The sequence below is a fragment of the Charadrius vociferus genome, unplaced genomic scaffold, assembly GCF_000708025.1.
Source record: "Charadrius vociferus isolate BGI_N301 unplaced genomic scaffold, ASM70802v2 scaffold321, whole genome shotgun sequence".
NCBI lineage: Eukaryota > Metazoa > Chordata > Aves > Charadriiformes > Charadriidae > Charadrius > Charadrius vociferus.
The window spans coordinates 2466537-2484559 of NW_009646934.1; the positions used below are offsets into that span (position 1 = coordinate 2466537).

The window sequence follows — 18023 nt, forward strand, 5'->3', positions numbered from 1 at the left end:
CATTAACAAGCCAGCAACACCGAAATTGCAAAGATAGTATTGTGTAGAATAAGTAGCTCTCTCTTGCTTCATATATTTAAATTACTGATTTTTATGTCAGGTTTATTGCAGGCATTCTCTAACTTGTCCTTTGACAGGAAACTTGAACCACAGATGTTCTTTTAAAGATCATCTTGTTCTTTCTGAGCTTTCCAATCCAGTAATTTCTGGCCAGTGGTGTTAAAATGGCTTTTCAACTCCAGCAACAACAGAACAAGCACAGGCATAGAAGAGGCTTAGCATTCACAGAATCACTCTTCCACTAAAATAAATTCACTAAAGCACACTGACTTCATCCCGCTTCCTTTGTGTGCAGCCCAACATTATCTCAGCCTTGCTAAGAAGGTAGAAAGCAGTTTAAAAACTTTATTGGTGATCATAAAAGTGCTGTAGAGAGCCCAGATCCCAGCAGCTACACCTCTGACATGTCAAAATGACAGGCCAGATATTTTAGAGAAAAAAGTCATACACCATCTTCTTGTTACAGCAGCTCTCAAAGATTCTTGTCATCTTAGCCAGACAGAACTGCAGTGATATTACCATAATTCTTACAAAAAATGGCTTTTGCTGTACTGAAAGGAAGCCATCTGAAGTCTGGATTTCAGTCTCTCTGCTTCTAGTTCTTGAAAAAAGGTGTCATCATCACTTTGCATTATCGCTGCTTGCAGTTGCTCTATTTCCTTTTCCATCCTTGATCTCAATTCTCTTTTTGTTTTCTGTAGCATCTAAAGGAAATACAGACATTAGCCACAGCACGTAAAAAGAAAAGACATTTAGAAAAAATTAAAAATACTTACTTGTGCTTGTGCTTTCTCTCTAGTTTGGATTTCTTGGCGTTCTTGAGATAAAGCTTCTGCTAGCATGGAAAACTAAGCATAACACATGTTTGAGTTGAACCAATTAAAGAAAGGAAGGAAACACTTCTAGTGAAAAAAAAGACCAAACACAACAAACCCACACAAAAAAACCACCAGACTTTGATGCAGATTAAGCCTTACCTGATCTTTGTAATAGTTCTCCATAGACTCCAACTCATTTTGATGCTCTTGCCTTTGCTCAGCACGCTTCTCTTGAGCATATGCTCTCAGGTCCTTCAGTCTTTGCTTCTGAATTTCTAAGCCTTCTTCAAATAAGTTTTTAAATATCTGCCAGCAATTAAAAAAAGCAAACATAAAACCTTCCCAAAAGCTTTTAAGTATACATTTACATTTTTCAAGCTGCTTTATCTCATGATGGAATGGTGATCGCGTAAAGGTAGGTCCTTGCCCATGAAAAAGTACAGTTAGATATCTGCTTAATGGTGGTACAGATACAGCTGAGCTGTATTTGTATTAATCATTTAGCTGAAATTCTGATAGATAAAATAATTTTTTCCTGTCGGTTTAGTCATTTGACTATGAAAGGGCCTAGAACAGCAAATGGCTATTACATTTTCAAAATCACTTCAGATAAGCTGACAGTGCAAGCCCATCTTTGAACATGCACTGTGATTTACAGCCCACCCTGAATTCTGTTGTCCAACTTCAGGACCTTCACCCACATTTCCAATAGCAGGAAATCCAGCCTGTGCTCAGGCTTTCCATTTATACAAAACACCACTTAACAGCTGCAGTGCAGTGCAGCTTGAGGCAAACAGTTCTCAAGTCACCAACAGTGGATTATGCAGTGAACTTTTAGTCTTTTATTTTAAAAGGTGTGAGAATTGTGTATCTGCTCTTGCAAAGTGTAATAACTCTACTCGCTTTCCTTAGCTCTGATGTTCAGCCCTAATTAGAGATAATATCTGTCAAAAAGTCCACTTTGTTTAACAAATATAACTGAATAACAAAGCTGTCTTTTCAATCAGTTTCCTTAACCGAAGCTTTAGATTGTTTTCTTTGGATAGTAACTATAGGAACAACTTCTTAATCCTACCGTTTCTGAAAACCCATTTCCCCAAATTCTCATGTTACCAGCCCTGTTTTTCCATACTGATGCTTCACCCTTCTCTCCATCTCTTAACTTGCTAAAGCATCCTTTCTTGTTTTACAGTGATTTGCCCTAAACTGTATCAGTGTTTTCAAAGAAGGAACCTTTTAATCTGTGGCTTTCACTGACCAACCATTTAATCCTGGCTCCTGTGCTCTGTTCACTTAACTTGCTCTGTCTACTTGTACCATTATTTGAACAACTATGGGTCCTCAGTGCTGGGGTCGAAACAAAAAATAATTCCACCCTTGCAGAACAATAAATCTTGTACTTACCCTTTCTTCCCGTGTCCTAGCCCGCATCATCTTGGCACGCAACTGAACCCGGTAATCTTCATAATATTTCCTGGCTCGAGCAATTTGCTGGCGTTTCTCTCTCATGTTATTCTGAGCCCGTTTCTGTCGGCCGATACGTTGCTTAAATTCTTGCTAAATGGAGAACAGTAGCTGTCAGACCACCAAGCTTCCAATTGATATTGCTGCAGTCAAAGCTTTTTTAATCATTGCTAAATAAATAGGGTCCTTTAGTAAGGGCCTTCTCCCTACCCCAATTTTACACTGCATTTATGGTTTAAAGCTTTAGTCACCTCTGATTTAGCAAAATGGTGCCATCAAGAACACTCTATAATTAAGGAATCAGCATTGCCACAGTAGCTGGTGCTTTTACCAGCCATACCAGGAGCCTGAAGTTTCTTCTCCTTGCACATTCTTAGAGTTTGTTTGCACTTTTAAAGCAACAGTGCAGTATCATAATAATGTTCCATTCCCATGACCTTAGTAGCCACACAGCAAACACATTATGTGGCATTTGAAACCACAGCTACTCAAGGCACAAAATTGTTGCAAGATTCAAATGCCACTTTTATGGACCAGGGAATACACATTCTAGCTAGCTCAACATAAATTTTTTTTTGTATTATGTAACAAATATCCTTCAAAGAACATACCAGTCTTTTGTTATGGTCTTGATCTTTTTTAATGATTGCAAGAAGCAGCTCATGCTTCTTCAGGGCTTGTTGAACCTGGAGGTTTAAAATAAAAAAAATAGCTAATTACTTCCATCATTCTGCAGGAGAAGCAGTAGTATGTAGGAGTTTTAAAACATTGCCCCTCAGCTATGTTTTGGTTTTTACATTGAGAGTTACCACACATAAGTTAATCAACTAATCAACTTTTGTATGTCATAACTAACTCAAAGACTGTTCAGAACTAGCATTCAAAACTACAAAATGCTTTTAAAAAAAGCAATAGCAATCCTAGGCAGTACTAGATAAGCTAGTATAAAAAAATGACTATTATATTCAAGTGGCTGGTAAAAAGTTGAAGCCATGTGTCTAGATATGTATGTCCCTATTTAAGTAACCGAGCTCAGATATACATCCTTTCATATTGTGCTTTGGATGCACATGTACCCTATCTATGCTGCATACAAAGCATCAGGATGACTTTATTATTATTTTATTATGCAGTGCAAACTGATGACTGCTAACTATTCTGTCAGAGGTACTACCCTGCTGATACTTAAAAGGTAAGAATAAGAATGCTCACTTCATTTTGGAGTTTTGGTGTCACTCTGCCAGAAGCTGCCTTAAGTTGTTCAGTATGTGCAAGCTGCCGCTGCCACATTTTATTCATAGCATGGTGGGAAATATGCAGGTGGGGAAACTCTTCCAGTAGCTGAAATAGGAGGTCATCATCTTTTACTTTCACTACAAGGTAAAGACAGATGTAAGCAATAAATTCCTGGAGAATACATTTAATGATAAATTCTTTCAGATGGTGTCAGCCTAGGTTATGAAATATTTTAGATTGTACACTATATACAACTACCATTCTGTTGTTATGAGGTCAAGCTAAACTCAGCAGGACGTAACATGACTCTGTCAGTAAAGCAGCAGAGAAAGTAATCCCAAGTTTTTGTTGGTGGTTTATTTTTTTTTGTTTGGGTTTTTTCTGCTGAAGAATTGCTTTTAATGCCTGAGCTATAATTCCCTCCCACCACCACATCCAATTAAGACAGGTATCTCTTTTCTTCATATGGTTCTGACCATCACTAATTTATCTGGTGCTCTCATTGGTTGCAGCAACTTAAAATGCTAATACAGCAGTAGTAGTGACAGATCCAGGTCAAGTAAACAGGTGTAAAATAAACTGGTTTGCAACCAGCTCATTCCCATTACATCTGTGATCTTTTTGGCAGGAAAAGATGATGGGGAGATAAAACAAACTGGTATTAACCAAGTATATGTCCTTTAAACATTTTAAAAAAAAAAAAAGGCAGTGTACCTGAACAACATTCAGATATGTAGGGGACTATAGAGTGACCATAAGCATGCACAATACTGTTTACCAAAACTGAGCCTGTGATTTGCATGTTGGCTGTTCTTAGAGCATCACTTGCCCAGCAAAACCAGTGGCAGTGTCACCACTACAATGGCAGAGTCTTGAAAGGAAGATGATAGCAATTAACAGATTCTGCTCTATTACCTGTACATGGCTCAGCACCAGCCCACTCAAGCTAAAGGCCCAATTTTAAATATGATACATGCTCAGAAAAAAAACAAAAAAAAACCCAAAACAACAAAAAAAAAAACCCAAAACTGAGCTCAGACTATAGCGGATCAAGTATAGGAGTAGCTGTAATGGAAACAAGCCTTGAAAATAATCCAAGGGATTTTAAGGAGGTAGCAAATGGGTTACAGTTTTGCTGGTGCATTGGTGGTTTACATTTACTTAAAGCATTATCTTCCCTAACAAAAATCCAGACATATAGAGGTCATAAGAAGGGGAAAATGCTACAGCTGACTGGTATATGTTGGACTGATGCCTTTATTCTTGGAGTTCAACACATGCTTTCAAAAGATGCCAGTTTTCCACCAAGTATAGTTTTGCAGTTCTTACTTGGAGCTGCTTTCTTTGGCTTCACAGTCCCTCGTTTTGGAATCCACTGGCCGTATTTGGGATTCCGAGGTGTGGTTTTTCTAGAATAAACTTTCACTGGCTGAGGCATTTTTGGAGGTTCTTTAAAGATGTTTTCTTTGTATTCTTGTTCCTTAGGAGCAGATGTAAAACAGATGGAGAACAGGTATGAGAAGGGAAAGACTGATAGATGACATAGTTTAGGTATCAGAACTTAAATGTCTTTGAAACTTTATAATGAGAATTTGGACATACTGATTTGGATTCTCCAGAAGGCCAGAATTTACCAAATGCAGGTCAGGGTTCAAATAAAGGTTAAATATCACTATTGCATAACCTCAGCTCTTCTGCAGCATGTAACACTACTGCAGCAGCCTATGGACTGCTACTGCAAAGGTGGTGAAAAGGGCTAGGCAGCCTGCATTGTTATGACAGAGCTTTTCAGCTTAGGTTTTTTGCTGTTCCAGTAGTACGTCAGAAAATAGCAAAAAAACCCTCTCCATGTTCCTAAAATTAGAGTATCATCCTTGCACAAACTCAACTTTTAGAGTAGTTAAAGACTATTACAATATTAAGCAGATTGTCTACAGTGTACAGGGGCTCCAACCTTAACCTAGTTGTTGGGCCTGTGTGTGTGCCAAGTACCCATCTGCAGAGAAGTTTAGGCCAGTCTATGGAAGCTGTCTACTTGCTCACTTAGCTTTAATTCTGTAAAACTCAGTGTCTTGAAGTTACCACCTCACATGAAAAGCATGGTGGTTGCTACCCATATGAATAGAAATTATTCTTAATATATAGAAGTGCTGAAACTTCTAAAACCATGTCTCTTGGTTCTACCTATCGCAGGAAAAGCTGTCCTTGTGTTTACTACTTTAGTAGTAACACTGTAGCACTGTAACTATGACACAGGAAGTCAAGGAGGTTTTGTACCCAAAAGACACATCCGGTGTCTGGACAGATGATCTAGACAAATTTAAAACAAGAAACAACAAACAATCATCATAGCACATCATACCGTCTCCTTGATGACTTCTCTGAGCTTGGAAAGTCTAAGCCTCTCCTGAGCTTCGTAAATTCTTAGCTCATCTTCATAAGCTTTAGCGACCAGCTAGAAAATAAAAACAAGAACTTTTCAAACAAAATAATCAGTCCATATGACCACCTTATTAACTTGTTCAGCGTATGGGTCAAAGTAGCTTCTTCCACTTTAAACTTTTTTTGCAAAATGGGCGGTTTAAGTCTTTTCCTGAGCAGTCTACAGAAACAACAGTATAAGATTACTAAAGTAGGCCAGATGCCCCCATTAAGTAAGAGCAGTCAGTCTGAGTGCTTTTAGTATAACTGTTGGTAAAGATGACCAAGAGGTCTAGCCTAGAAATTACCTTTGCTTTTTTTGTTCTTTCATTCCTTTCTTTTTGCAACTGGTTGCGTATTTTCCTTATTTGGCCTTCTCCATTACTGCAAAGTTTATCTTCCAAATCAGAAAAGTGTTGATGCTGAGATGAAGGTGAAGATGGAGAAAGGGATCTTGGCCTGCTTGGGTACCTTAGATGTGGCATGTCTGTAAGGAAAGGCGATTCATTGAGTATTTAACTTGAAACCAAAAACACCCTCCAGCCAAACATTGAGGTAAAAAGCCCCCAAAACCCTATACAACATAAGAGTAAAAAAGTTTAGCACAAATGAAGACGTAAAAAGCTAAAGCCTTTGCCTTTAGAATTATCCCTGCCCCAAATTACAGATTTTGGGGCTTATATAAACAATAGCAAAAGGAAAAAGCTGCAAAGACAACTGAAGGTAGCTCAAGATGAGAGACTGTTTATATGCCAGGGTCACAAACAGCTCCAACTTGCAATATTATGTTTTGCATGTGGATTAGATCAAGCTGTATGATAGTTTCATAGCCTGGTGTACATATAGGTTGGTCATTAATTCATATTGCCACCAACACACACGCTGCACAATGTGTTTGTAAGATATCCAGATGTACATGTTACGTTCAGCACAGAAGAACCTGCAGTGAAGCGTATTGTGAACAGGCCTTCATTTCAGAATCACAGTCCTAGCCATGAGCTTGTATTCTGTCTCTCCCCTCGCTTTCTGTACATTTTTTACTGCAGCTGTGATTGTCTTGTATTTTTAGTAAAGTTTTGCCATAGCTATTTAAGTGTTAAATGGGAACTTAGCTGTAATTCTGTTACTGTTGCTCAGGTTTGGATCTAAGACAAAAAATATACGTGAACTAGCAATATAAAACTTACACTGAACTACTCGTAGTTAGTTACTATCAGCTTTACATTAGGATGTTTTAATATTCCTTTCCATCCTAATACTTAACTGGCACAAGAATTGTTACCTCTCTCAGCTTTCCTTCGGCGGTAATCCATGACACTGTCACTGTGCTGAGACAGGCTGTCTTCATCTGTCAACTCTTCTTCTCTGGTGTGCCCACCCAAAGCTCTCTTCAACATCTATTGGACAGATTTTTTGGGGGTCAGGTTCAATAGTTCATTCAAAATTTAGAACTGTCTAAATTCAGGTGTTAGTTGCAGATATCCTTTTCATAAATACTAAATTTATATTCTTGTTCTCTCCACTATCATTACTAAGGCTAGATTGCTTAGATACAACAGAACAGATTTCACTTACTGAATCAAGTTCATTTAACCTGCAAGAGAGTTTTTCTGACACTTTATGAAGCTCTTGCTCAGATAGCTTTTCCTTTGTTGTTCTGTGGGAAAGAGACTCTTCAAGTGAATCTGTGGTAGAACTTCCATATCTGTTAAAATTGAAAACAGAAATTTCATTTCTATTCTAAAAACTTGAAGATAAGCATTACTGCGTACAATTCCAGTTCACTTTTTGCATGAGCATATTTTTACAGGATTAACATGTAAATGCATGTAACTGTATTTCAGAAAATGTATATATCAGGAGAAACAGGAAATCTGTTTAAATTAATCTTTCAGTGTCATGCAGCCAAGGAGGGAGAGATCTTAAAGGCAGTGGTGGGGACACCTGGGTGGTCATGTATGCAGAACTGCTAGCTTGGCTCAGTATCAAAAAAACTGAACTTGCCTTTTCTTTCTAGGCAGATACCTAGATTCAGGTCTTGGAGTTTGTGTTACTTGCTCAGCACGTAGTGAGAGTTTTTGCTGTAAACAAGAAGCAGATGAAGGCCCATATACCCATGGAACCTAGGAAAATGAGTAAGAATAAATTAAGATTTTATTAAGATCTTTACAGTAAAGCTCAGAAATACCATAGATCAGTTGAGGAGAGAGATCCTACAACAGCTTTTATAGGAAAACCATCTCAAACCCTATGATTTTTATATATATAAAAGTTGTATACATTCTGTATATAGTTTTATATATGTATGTATATATAAAAGTAGTTGTATGTCCAGATCCCTAACTGAAGACAGCATGCTTTAGAGAATTAGATGTTTAAAGAAACAGGCTAGCAAAAATACAGAAGAGCAATTTAAGAATCATCTACAGCTAAACCACTGAATCAGAAGAACAAGGTCTAGGTTGAGTTATGAGAGTATCCCAACATACTACCTCATTAGCCTGGGACTAATGCCAAGTAATATAAGTAAGCTGAACCTCACTGAGTATAGACTAAGCTGCAATTCACAGCAAACTAAAAGAAAACACTTTCGCCCTTATACCATTTAGTTACACTGGTTTAGTACTGCCTGGTTCAAACTGGAGTAATTCAGGGTTGGCATGCATATACTTGCAAATACACCAATGGAAAATGAGTTTTAAACAGACAATGTTTTAAACAGACAATGTAGAAGTAAAGGCTGTTGAAACTACTGGAACAAATGAAGTCTGTGAGTACCTCTTGTGGTTGCAGAAGGCAAAAAAAAAGTGTTTTCCAGAGCAAGGAATTTCCTATACAGATATGTTTCTAGAAGCACAGAATAGCACCTGCTGATCAATTTGTGGGTTTTGCATTACTAAGTTTTTGAAAAACAAAGGACAATGCAAGGAAATAAAATGAAATTATATAGCCAGGCAGTTCAGTGATCTTTAGGAAGGGAGCAAAATATGAATTTTATTTGAGTCAGAACAACCCCAGAAGACCAAAATTCTTACTATTTTAGAATACTGATACAGTTCAGAGAAAGGACATGACTGTACTCTTATGTTTTGCATATCTTTGATTAAAACTAAGATAACTAGTAACTGGTTTGTTGTGATAAATTAGAACTCTATAGGTACTGGCACTTACACTGCTTGAAGCAAACACCTCCAGAAAGAACTGACATGACTTATAAACTGTACATAGTCATAGTCTTAACAACTTTGCATCACTGATTGTATATTGAAGCAAGCCAAAAGCAGGTTTGAAAAAAGCCCAGAAGTGCCACAAGGTATCAGGACAATTCAGCTGAAATCCAAAAATACCAACCGAACTTCCACAAATAAGGTAAAGATGCAATATCTACCTTTGCCACATTGTCCTCAGCATCATTTGGTACCACCTTGTCTTCCACTGCAGAAACAGATGACAGGTAAGTGTTAGTTGATGGTACCGACTGCATTGTGCCTACTAATGTGGGGAACAAGTCAAAAAACCATGTGAACCATGGCCTTTGGAATCAAATTATTCAAAGAGAACAATGACAAAGCAACTGTGGTTACACAGTTGTGACATTCATTTTGGTAATTTCTCAAGTTTTGAATATTCAGTGTCATAGAAATGCTATGGAAACTAGAAAGGTAAGCAGTGTTTCCCAGGCAACAGAGAAAATAAGCACGGAAAACTAGCTTCTAAACCTTTTCTACAACAGCAGTCAATGGCTTTTTCCTAGAGTTGAAACTGGCTTGTTGGGTCCATGTTTCTCTGCACAGAGTAAGCTCAGCCATGGGAGTTATCTGCTAGGAAAGATTTTTCTAGTATAGGCACATCTTAACTGGATTAACTAAGAAAAGAGTTGAACTGGGGACACAGATTATTTTTCTCCAGCACAGTGAACAGCTAAAAAGTAACTTATTTTTGTTGCTCTATAAAACAGAGATAGAAATATGAACTTGTGGCTGAACTAAAAAAAAAAAAAAATGCACTAGTAGTTTCAAGATCACATTTCTTGTAGTGCCAATAAAAATAAATGCAACATTTGACACTTAAGAGTTACCCTACAGGAAGGAAAATTGTCTCTCACCAGGGATTGTCCTTGGTAGAGGAAGACTACCAGAAATATCTTCAGATTTTTGTGTAAGTGCCTTTTCAAGCTGAAATAAAAAGCAACATGTTTTCTTTAAATTCACAGGAGAGTGTTGAAAGGAAGGTCATACATCAGGTTTGTCTGCATATGGAAATCAATGCTGATTTTATAGATAAAATACACTAGAATTATTTTGTTTACTATATTGTAAACTGCATAGTTACATTGATTATGGAAATGTGTATGTATATGTGTGTAAAATAAACACATCCCTCAAATTAACTTCCTCTCTGGACTCTCAGCAAAGAATGAATCCACAATGCAAAATTCTTTGAACTGAAGATAAAATCTGACACATTCAGAAGTGCTCTTCAGAGACCAACTACTCCCATTCTGCAAGTATGGTAGAAGTTTTTAAAATGAAAGCAGTAGCAGTATCGATTGCTAAAAATATATATATATTAAAAAAAAAAGAAGAAAAAAATAAATGCATTAGAATGGGGCATTTATGCATACAGAAATGGAGAAAATTTGTCTGAGCTGTGATAATCTCTCCATCCAGGATAATGGGATCTGGCTTTTGAAGGCTGAAATGGTGGTAGCAAAGGAATAGCTTGTTGTATAGGCTCCCCAAGTTTTGTAGCACTGGCTCTCAAGCTCTCTTTTTGAGGTTCAGTAGTATGAACAGACACCATTGATCCTTAAGAGGCAAGTATGAAGAACTTGAAGTTTAAGTCTTATCTATGAAAGCAGAATGTTAGTTTCGTATATCCCCCATACATACTAGGTGGAAGTATCTAAATATCTAATGTTAGCTACCATGTTTGTTGGATCCTATAAGAACAGTATTGTAACATTTGTATGCCTTGCAATGTTACTTTTCTGTTTACAGAGATACATACTGCAGCCCCTCCCTGTCTCACTACTTTTATAAAAGCACCAAGTTTTTTATGTCTGTATATGTGTGTATGAATATACTGCTCTCATACCCCATTGGTGTAGCTATTCATTTTAGGTACACGCTTTGGCATGCCTGCTCATGTACAGGCAGTCTAAGTAATGACAGAGCCATAGCCAGCAGAGGCCAGAGACAACTGGAGAAGACAGCTGCCACCTGTCAGAATGATTCACCCACTACACAATCTATCCATATCTGCCCTTAAGAACAGCATGAAAGCTCCCTTGAGAACGTGCTTTTGGATGCTAGGGTCTTCCACAAGGACTTTATTTTTAGTATTTTGCTTATTGAATCACAAAAGGAAACAACCTAGCTGAAACTGAATTCTGGCTAAGCAAAAATACCCCAGATAGTGGAGTCTGCATGCTCTGGGACATAATATAAAATTTCTGAAAATTATTCATGTCAAAATATAGCTGAAGTGTTTCTATCCATGACTAAGGTTCTCCTCTACACTACCTTAGTACCCTACGCCCCTTAGTCAAAATCGGGTAGATTAACTACCAGAAGAATGAATACTCACCATCTTCCTTTTCCTTTACAATGGCCCTTTCAGTTTCAGAGAACTGTCCAGGTAATATTGCAATAGCCTCTGAGTTTTTAGATTCTTCCACCCCCTTGTCCTTTTCTCGTGGTAACAATTCCGGTGACTGGAATTCTAGAAGTGGCATTTGAAAAAGATTAAGTAAGAACTATAAAGCATCTCACTATGAACTGTTTAGATGGACAATTGTCATGCTTGGTATGTTAATAACATGGTGTTAAGCAATCCATACTATGATCAAAATAGGTCTGTTAAATTCTTACTTGTAATTCCATTCAATACAAAATTCATAATATTTCCTTATGCCTCTACTTGGAGAGATTAATCACCAATAAGAATAGGAATTCTTATATGAAAATAGGAAACGGGAATGGACTCCATTTAAGTAGTCTGCACATTATTTGTTCCAGAGCCACACATATTTTCAAGTGGCACACACTCCTAACAAGCCTTCTTTAAGAACGAACTTACTAGTCTTCTTACAGTCTTAAATAATACATTTTACATTACAATAAATGAAATAAATTAAAGGCTTCAGAAATCTCATATTGTAGTGAACAAATGCCTTTGTATGGAAAACTTAATTAGAAGACAAACAACAAACTTTTATCCAAATAATGTAGCTCAGGAGTCATGAAAAACAGTGTCTGGATTATTTTAAGAAATTTTAACTTCAGCAAGATCAACTACAGCTACATTTGCTTGTTGTGGGTTGGCGTTTTTTGAGGTCTGGGGTTTTTTTGTAAAATAAGAGTTTTAAACAAAGACTTCTTAAAAAAAAAAAAAAGAAGTAACTTTAAAAAAAAGAAACAACAAAAAAGGCTAGAAATGTTACTACAGAGTAATCTTAAATTTTTTTTTCACTCAAACTCACCTTTGTCTCTCTTGGAAAATGAATGAGCAGTATCTCCAAGTCTAATTAATTCACTGGTAGATTCTGATCCATCTGCATCACAAGATGGAACAAAAAATTCTGATTGGGACCTAAGAGGAACATAAAACCATAAAATACTTACTCTAAAAGTCTTTGCCCCTTCAGCCCACAAGATGGAGCTGCAGAAGAGTGGCAACTCTAGTTGAGGCAGCTGGCTAGCATAGGACATAAGAGACCAGCTCTCCAAAACAAACCAATGTAGAAGTCAAAGATAAAGTGAATGCAGTTTAACTAAAATGCACTCATTTAAAACTGAGGAAAAGTTTTCAACTCATTTCATTCCACATAAAGTAAACTTAAGGGGAAAAAAAAATGCCATCAGCACTCTTCAAGAGCAAAAGAGTTCTGGATCTAATTTTAGCCCTCTTGCTGCTCAACTGAAGGAGAAAGGTACCTCACATTCCATTTGACATATGTAATCAGTATGTTTCCTACTTGCATGCTATTAAAACCCTACTGGTTTCTGTACAGATACACAAAAAGATAGTCAATCACTCTGTCAATGCAAATAGTCAATCACTCTGTCAATGCAAATAGTCAGAATTGTTCTTACCCTTCAACTGATAAGAATATTGAAGGTTGCCTAAGTTGACCAGCATTGCTTTCCAGCTGCTCTTGAGATGCAATTTGAATTTCATTATTGCATAGCCCATTTACCTCATCTGTTAATAATAAAGAGGCAATTATTTTCAGGAAAACTACTTCTACCTATTAACTAACACGTATTATTGCCAATAACATCAAAATAGTTTAAATGTAATAAAACATTATAATGATGGTATCTAAAATGACAACATGTAATGTCTCCCCTTGAGGGGCGCAACTTTTATGGTAAATTTTGAAAAGCAAAACAACTATCATATACCCCATTGTTTCAATTATAACCAACCCCTTTCTTCTTCCCCAAAAAGAATTAAATCCTTTACTTATAACTGGAAAACTAGAGCCACTAACACCTATTGGGTAGCAGTACTAGCAGTCTGAGAGCAGGGAAAAGCAGAAGTACGGACACTGAAAAATGCTACTGCCCTCTTTCTGCCATTCACAGTGAAAAAGGACAGGATGCAACTGTCTGAACCACCAAGCGCTCTCCCCTTTACTCAACAGGGTACAACAGCCAGTGATGACAGTTCTTATCTTTAAGATAGGAAGACCACTACTCAGTCAGCAGTAACAACGATGCCTCTGAAGCGCTGAGTAGCTTCTCTTCCCCTGTTTAGGGTTTTCCTCAAAATAGCCCCTGCTATGGATCTGCTCCCAAGACCCACTTCACAGGAAAGCTTCAGTCATCCCCCCGTCTGTTTCCTAGTAAGTAACAGCAGTGTTCACTTACTGTTCCAATTAAAGTCAACATTTCCCTCCCTAAATCCTAACCATAAATCATTTGACTTACAAGTTAAAAAGCAACATACTAACAGAGGATGAATTACCTGGAGTAGGTTTCTGCTGCAAGAATGAAGGAGAAAGATTACGTTCTCCAATTCTTGTCTTTTAAGAAGTTTTGGGGAAAGTAAATTCTCTCTTTTACCATTATTGTTTATGAAAATAAGAAATGTAAATACTCTGTTTGGCCACTGAAGTTTCCTCCACCCATGTTCAGTGTCAGTCTTTCTCCTCTTCTGCATTGTCAAGGTTATAAGTAAGGCAAAAATCACCAAATAAATCTTTGCTACACAGGAAGCACCATGGGTATCCCAAAACAAGGTTTCACAAAGCTTACATCTTCCAATGGTTTCGTTCCCTATAGCTGCTAGTGAGGGGAACAGCAAAGAAACAGTTTTTACCCATTATGGGAGCTGTGTTCCACCCATGCACAAGAACTATGGTCATGAGAACCTAACAAAGCCCTCAGCAAGCTAACTTGATAGCAGACAAACAGAAAAAGTAAGCCGTCCCTAATATAGTAGTAACAGAACTTAAGCGAGGACATCTGTCTACTCACCTCCATTCTGAGAAGACTCACTGGCTTCTTCTGTAAGATACTCTAACAAACCATCAAATATTTCAAGGAGGTTTCTGATAGATTCCCTTTCTCCTTTCACAATGTTCTCACCTTAAAAGAAGGTACTGCCACATATTAATTAGTACTTCACAGAAGAAAAAACTCTCAAAAGCAGCCATCTTCTGGAGAAGAATGCTTGGAAATTCTTGTGAAGGTGTCAGTTCAGAAGACAACTGGTCACTCATTTATGGCTATGTATGTAAGCTTAAGGTATCTTAAAAGCTTCCTAAAGTTGCGTATTTTCAGTTCTAATAATCGAAAGGCTATTGACACTATAATTGCTTCCACACACACAAAAATAATCGGGGATATTTTCAGGGTTACTTGGTATCTAGTATTTTCTTATACATACTAGCTACAGCATGAACCAAGTCTACAGACTGGCAGGCAGGATTACAAATACCAGCCATACTGTACAGGTACCAAATTAGAAAGAGATAGCTCATACAAGCAAGCTGTTTTCATTCTTTGCAGGCTATGTTATGTGAGACTATACATATGCATGCTCAATGAAAGCTCCGATCTGTGTACAAAGGACAGACACAACACAGTTCAACTCTTTACTCACTGACTTTAAAATTCAATAACAAGTTTTAAATTCAAGGCTGGTGTTTTAAAAACAAGTCTCCAAATTTTAACTGTATACAGAAAGATACTGAGCTAGTAACAGACTCCAGGTAACACTTTAGCAGACAAGTGAAGTAAGACTGATTGCTAACTTTAATATTTCTTACAGGTCTTTGTCATACAAGATGACTCTTATTTATTCTCTGCTCACTGTTTAAATTTATAACCTAATGTCCGAGGCAATTGTTCAGTGTTTTGATGACATTCACTATAGGAAAAAGACCTTTCATGTAAGTATGAGGGTATGCTTCATAACATATGGTTCTTATAAAATGTTTAAATTAAACCACACAGCTGGTGTTTGTGTACAGTAAAATGAGTACTTACCAGTGATGTGTGACAAGCTGACCTGCAAATAGTCCAATGCCAGGGAATCGATTACTGCTTGTACATTATGTGCATCATCCTCTTGGCTTCTAGGGGTTGCTATGAAATCTATTTAAAATAAATAACAGATTTTAGGCTATCTAAATGGATAGCTTATTGCAGATGTTTTGACTAAGCTACTTGAACTTTCACTTACAAGTTAGTATTTTTTCAATACCTTCTGTACTTGGTGAAAAGCCCAAATAGTGTATGGTCATATGAAGTCTAAATTTGTACTCAGTATTTATAAAAGACAACCCACTGGAAGACGTGAGAATTTTATCAGCTGAAGTATTAAATTCAAGAATAGAGACTACGAAGCTATTTTTCCTCCTTCACTCCCAGCACACACATCTAGTTCAGGTTGTCAAACTGAACTCCAGTTCGTCTTAAGGTCTCTTGTTCCCCTGTCAGTGACTAGCTGGACTGCAACGCATTCTACTTAATTGGGAGCAACATTATTTTTAGTTCTGGGCTTACATTTAAATGGACTCCTACCACCAATAGCTGCCAGTTACCTCTTGCAGTTATCTTCTGCAAGTAGGATAACACTTCCCAAAGGCAACAGTTTACCATAAAGCAAACAAATAGATAATTGTATAGCCCTTGCTTATTGTTGTCACTGAAGTCAAACGGAGTTGGGTTAAACCAGAGTTAAATCACAGCTTAGCTCTTAGCAGACTATAAGTATTAAGCATTTTATGAAAATAAAATTCAGTTATGAATGAATTTATGAAAATAAAATAACAGCTTCCGTATTAACACTTCTTTAAGAGAAATGAGCCAATTCACACCCTTCAAAAGTATTGTGCCTATGTATGGCTTTCAAGGACTAATTCACAATAGAAAAAGTTTTGCTGTAGTTATACTAATGAACTCCCCTCACAGCTGCCATTCATAGCAGTCAAAAAAACCTGGCCAATGTTACTTAAATCCTCTTGAAGAATGATAGTCTTACATGTTTGTCTTTGGAAGGATACAAATACTTTAAAAACCCCTAAATCTGCAGTAAGTTTTGCAAACTTGAATTTGTTCATTACAAAATATACAGAGACAAAAAGAAAGCAGGGTTAGAAATTATCATTCCTACCTGGCACTTTTTCTCCTAAGATTGACTCATAAAGATGAACAAACAAATCAGCACCACATTCAGACAGATGCTTTATGTGCTGGTTTATGTGACAGCTCCTTAAAAGATCATTGGCAACATCAACCGAATCTATTAAGAAGTAAAACATATTAGTGTCAGGGATGAAAAACATAGAAATAAAGACATGGTTACTTACAGTGAAATATGGAACCCATTTAAGTGTCTTTGACTGCACTGTAAGTGCTCAATCCCAGTCATGGTATCCCAGTCATCCCAAAATACTGAACATGTTGTTTGCTTTCTGCTTTCTTCCCTTCCTACTTCAGATGGAAACGCAGACAGAGCAAGGAATGATACACACCAGTATCTTGTTCAAGTACACAGTCACAGCACATAGAATTGAGCTGAAGGGTACTGAAGTACCACAGGCTGGGCAGATTGCTTCCACATAATGAAAAGCACATTTTTGTCTGGCTGCATAACCAGGAATTCTGGACCTTGAAGGACTTAGCAAGATAAGCTTTGATACATTTTATCAAGAATCAGAAATTACATACACTTGTTTGAAAAACATGAGCTTCCCTCTTACAAGCCCAGTTTCTCTAATACTCTCAGGCAATAACAAATCCGTTAATACAAGTATTCTTCACGAAAGCTAAATTCAAGGTTGCTGTTTAGGGATTGCAAGAATACAGAGCTGGTCCCACCACCTTCATGCAATGTTGAGTACAATGAGAAGTGTGCATAAACAGCCTTATTTTCCCAAAGCTTTGAGTCCTGCATTCAAAGTGCTTTGAAGCACATGTATCCTCTATAGTCTTCCTTATCAGCCAATTCAAGTATCAGCTTGGAAGAAAAAAGCCTTCATCTCTATTAGCCTGTGATCTCTTAAGGTTGGTTTTCCCCCCCTACACATTGCTTTTGCAAACAAAACAGTATTTTAACAGGTATTATCAAGGGATTTAAATTAATAGAGAAGGGATGCCATCTTTGGAAGGAAAAGAAGTATATGATTACTACAACAGAAACTAACTTGTAGTTTTTACTCTTCTGTGCACGGGGAGTATTACTTTTCCATCACTCTGCTCTTCAGTTCCAGAAAGCACTTTACCCCAACATTTTAATAATTTCAGGTGCATAAAAGGTTAAAGTAGCATCTCCTGCATGTCAGGCTGGTACGCCTTAAAAAACTTCAGTTACTGTTCATCTCCAGCTTTATCAATCTAAAACGGTCGCGGGGGGAGGGGGCGCAAAGACAAGAGAGTGGAAGGGGAAGTTAACGTAAGGAGCAGCGAATTCCCGAGGAAGAGGCGCCCGCGGTTCAGAGACGGGCGATCTCCTCAGGAGTGCCCGTTGCCGGCCGGTCGCCCCTACCTCTCTCCCCAGCTCTCCCCA

At 37.5% G+C, this 18023-nt stretch overlaps 1 protein-coding gene across 1 annotated transcript in view; it reads right to left on the reverse strand.

The window, feature by feature from the left end:
* Positions 1-587: 587 nt before the first annotated feature.
* The window catches only part of CEP95 (centrosomal protein 95kDa), a 19601-nt gene continuing 2165 nt past the window's right edge, over positions 588-18023 (reverse strand). Inside the window, exons 3-23 of the mRNA XM_009894805.1 lie at positions 16629-16757; positions 15500-15607; positions 14486-14596; positions 13097-13205; positions 12484-12593; positions 11589-11723; positions 10620-10807; positions 10105-10174; positions 9388-9434; positions 8004-8122; positions 7575-7704; positions 7282-7396; positions 6308-6486; positions 5941-6033; positions 4908-5058; positions 3555-3715; positions 2954-3028; positions 2283-2435; positions 1038-1184; positions 837-908; positions 588-764 (exon numbers count right to left, since the gene is read on the reverse strand). Coding sequence (XP_009893107.1) covers positions 588-764; positions 837-908; positions 1038-1184; positions 2283-2435; positions 2954-3028; positions 3555-3715; positions 4908-5058; positions 5941-6033; positions 6308-6486; positions 7282-7396; positions 7575-7704; positions 8004-8122; positions 9388-9434; positions 10105-10174; positions 10620-10807; positions 11589-11723; positions 12484-12593; positions 13097-13205; positions 14486-14596; positions 15500-15607; positions 16629-16757 — 2579 coding nt within the window. The remainder of the gene's footprint in view (positions 765-836; positions 909-1037; positions 1185-2282; positions 2436-2953; positions 3029-3554; positions 3716-4907; positions 5059-5940; positions 6034-6307; positions 6487-7281; positions 7397-7574; positions 7705-8003; positions 8123-9387; positions 9435-10104; positions 10175-10619; positions 10808-11588; positions 11724-12483; positions 12594-13096; positions 13206-14485; positions 14597-15499; positions 15608-16628; positions 16758-18023) is intronic.